At 52.4% G+C, this 1,638-nt stretch overlaps 1 protein-coding gene across 1 annotated transcript; it reads left to right on the top strand.

The window, feature by feature from the left end:
• Nucleotides 1-946: 946 nt before the first annotated feature.
• Nucleotides 947-1,383, top strand: PG994_000091 (uncharacterized protein; the record flags this gene model as incomplete). The annotated part of the gene is made up of 3 exons (XM_066851500.1): nucleotides 947-993; nucleotides 1,204-1,258; nucleotides 1,303-1,383. The coding sequence occupies 3 exons, from the start codon at nucleotides 947-949 to the stop codon at nucleotides 1,381-1,383; spliced, it is 183 nt and encodes a 60-aa protein (XP_066722132.1).
• Between the last annotated feature and the right edge of the window lie 255 nt (nucleotides 1,384-1,638).

Raw genomic sequence — 1,638 nt, 5'->3', positions numbered from 1 at the left:
GGTGGATGGGTAAGGTGTACAAGAGAGGGAGGGGTCCGAGTGTTCAAAACGTAGGATCGAACCATTTAAAGAGGAGTTCGGCTCAGGCAGTGGTGTACAGACTACATCGGGTATCGACTTGGAGGCACTTTCTGCATGCTCGTATGGTCTCCGGTAGTAGTTCGAGTCTAGTTGCAGGAAGAAGGTGGTGGTAAAAAGGCCTGAAAGAGAGAGGAATCATGAAATGCAGTCCAGTCTTTTGTTACCCCCTCACCCCCCCCCTTCTCTCTCTCTCTCTCTCGGGGTCGTTAGAAGGTGCGGAGTCAAAGGTGGAGAATGCATAGTCGCCGGGTTCTTGGGGTAACGACAGCTCCCCGTTGGTACTGACAGTGACAGAAAATGAGGGGTCCGGCTGTGCGAGTTTTGCCGTGTAGCTTACATGGCGAGCTTGTATGAATACAAAAGTCATGATATACGCCCCGACACCAGTCTTACAGTGTATATTGTCTATCCTCTGATCGTGTGCGAATATATGTCTAGTTTTGACAACTACCCACCATGTGCCGGGGAGATGGAGAGAGAGAGAAAGAGGGACGGATATATGTGCCTATAAGCACTCCGCCAACCACGATGGTGTGACGTGTTCACCGGGGGTTTCCTGTCATGGAATAGTTGGTGGTTCTCTCACACCGATCCCGCCCCCGTGTCTACCGGTGTGTAAGTGGACGGATGGGAGTCCACTGGGAGTAGGTGGTCACGATAGCTAATTTACCTACATCTTAGCCAGCCATCGTTGTTTCCTCACATGCCCAATACAAACGCACGCCCACATTGGAACGAGATATCCGACCACCCGACACCGTTCAAGGTTGCAACCTGACCGGTAGGTGATGGCACGCCATCGTTACTTTCGACCCAGAATCGTCTTTTTCTGTGTCTTTTCGCTCCCCACACTCAGCTTGTCAACATGTGGAGTTTTGCTCTCCTGGCGCGGATCCCGACGACGCGCGCGCTGTAGGGTTCGGTTGTAGGGTCGCAACTGCGACCTTTTTTCAGGTGCGTGCCGGTAGTAGATGCACTAGCTTGTTTTTTTCTTCTCTTCCTCTCTCTCCAAGCTGTTGCCAGGTTGCCCCTTCCTCATACTTGCTTCCACACGATCTGGATAGGGTAAGCGAGGTATGTAAACTCTCATTCGAGACTCTCTCTCCTATTCCCTCCCTATAGCTGTAGCTCTTATGGCCATCACAAGTCGCCCAACGTGCAGCAGCTTGCAGCCTGTGTAAGTGAGTGAGTGTGTGTGTGTGTGTGTGCCTACCCCAACAGGCGAAGGTATCAGCGGTCACCATCGTGAGCAAGTATAGAGCTCTACTTTCAAGTGAAAGCAGAGGCGCTGCCGCGAGATAGCTGCCGCCCTAAGCCGAAAACTCATGGGATTGATGGAAAGAAGCTCACTCCAGCAGTCGGCCAAGCTTCTGCCAATAGTCCTGGCTCAACCATGATGCATTGGCGGCTTCGTTCTGTGTTATACAGGTGCTGCTATATATATGCGAATAGCAGCCCTTAGGCGCTCGTCAGCTCTCCAAACTACAGGTGCACACACTAGGGCCGAGCAGATGGCATGCTAGCTAGCCTCCCGACAAACCTCGGCTCCGAGGCTGT

This window comes from Apiospora phragmitis (genome assembly GCF_038363925.1).
Source record: "Apiospora phragmitis strain CBS 135458 chromosome Unknown utg000001l:1.0-2902119.0:1.0-2906034.0, whole genome shotgun sequence".
Lineage (NCBI taxonomy): Eukaryota > Fungi > Ascomycota > Sordariomycetes > Amphisphaeriales > Apiosporaceae > Apiospora > Apiospora phragmitis.
The sequence above is the reverse complement of the archived record's forward strand: the minus strand, read 5'-3'. Positions and strand labels throughout refer to the sequence as shown.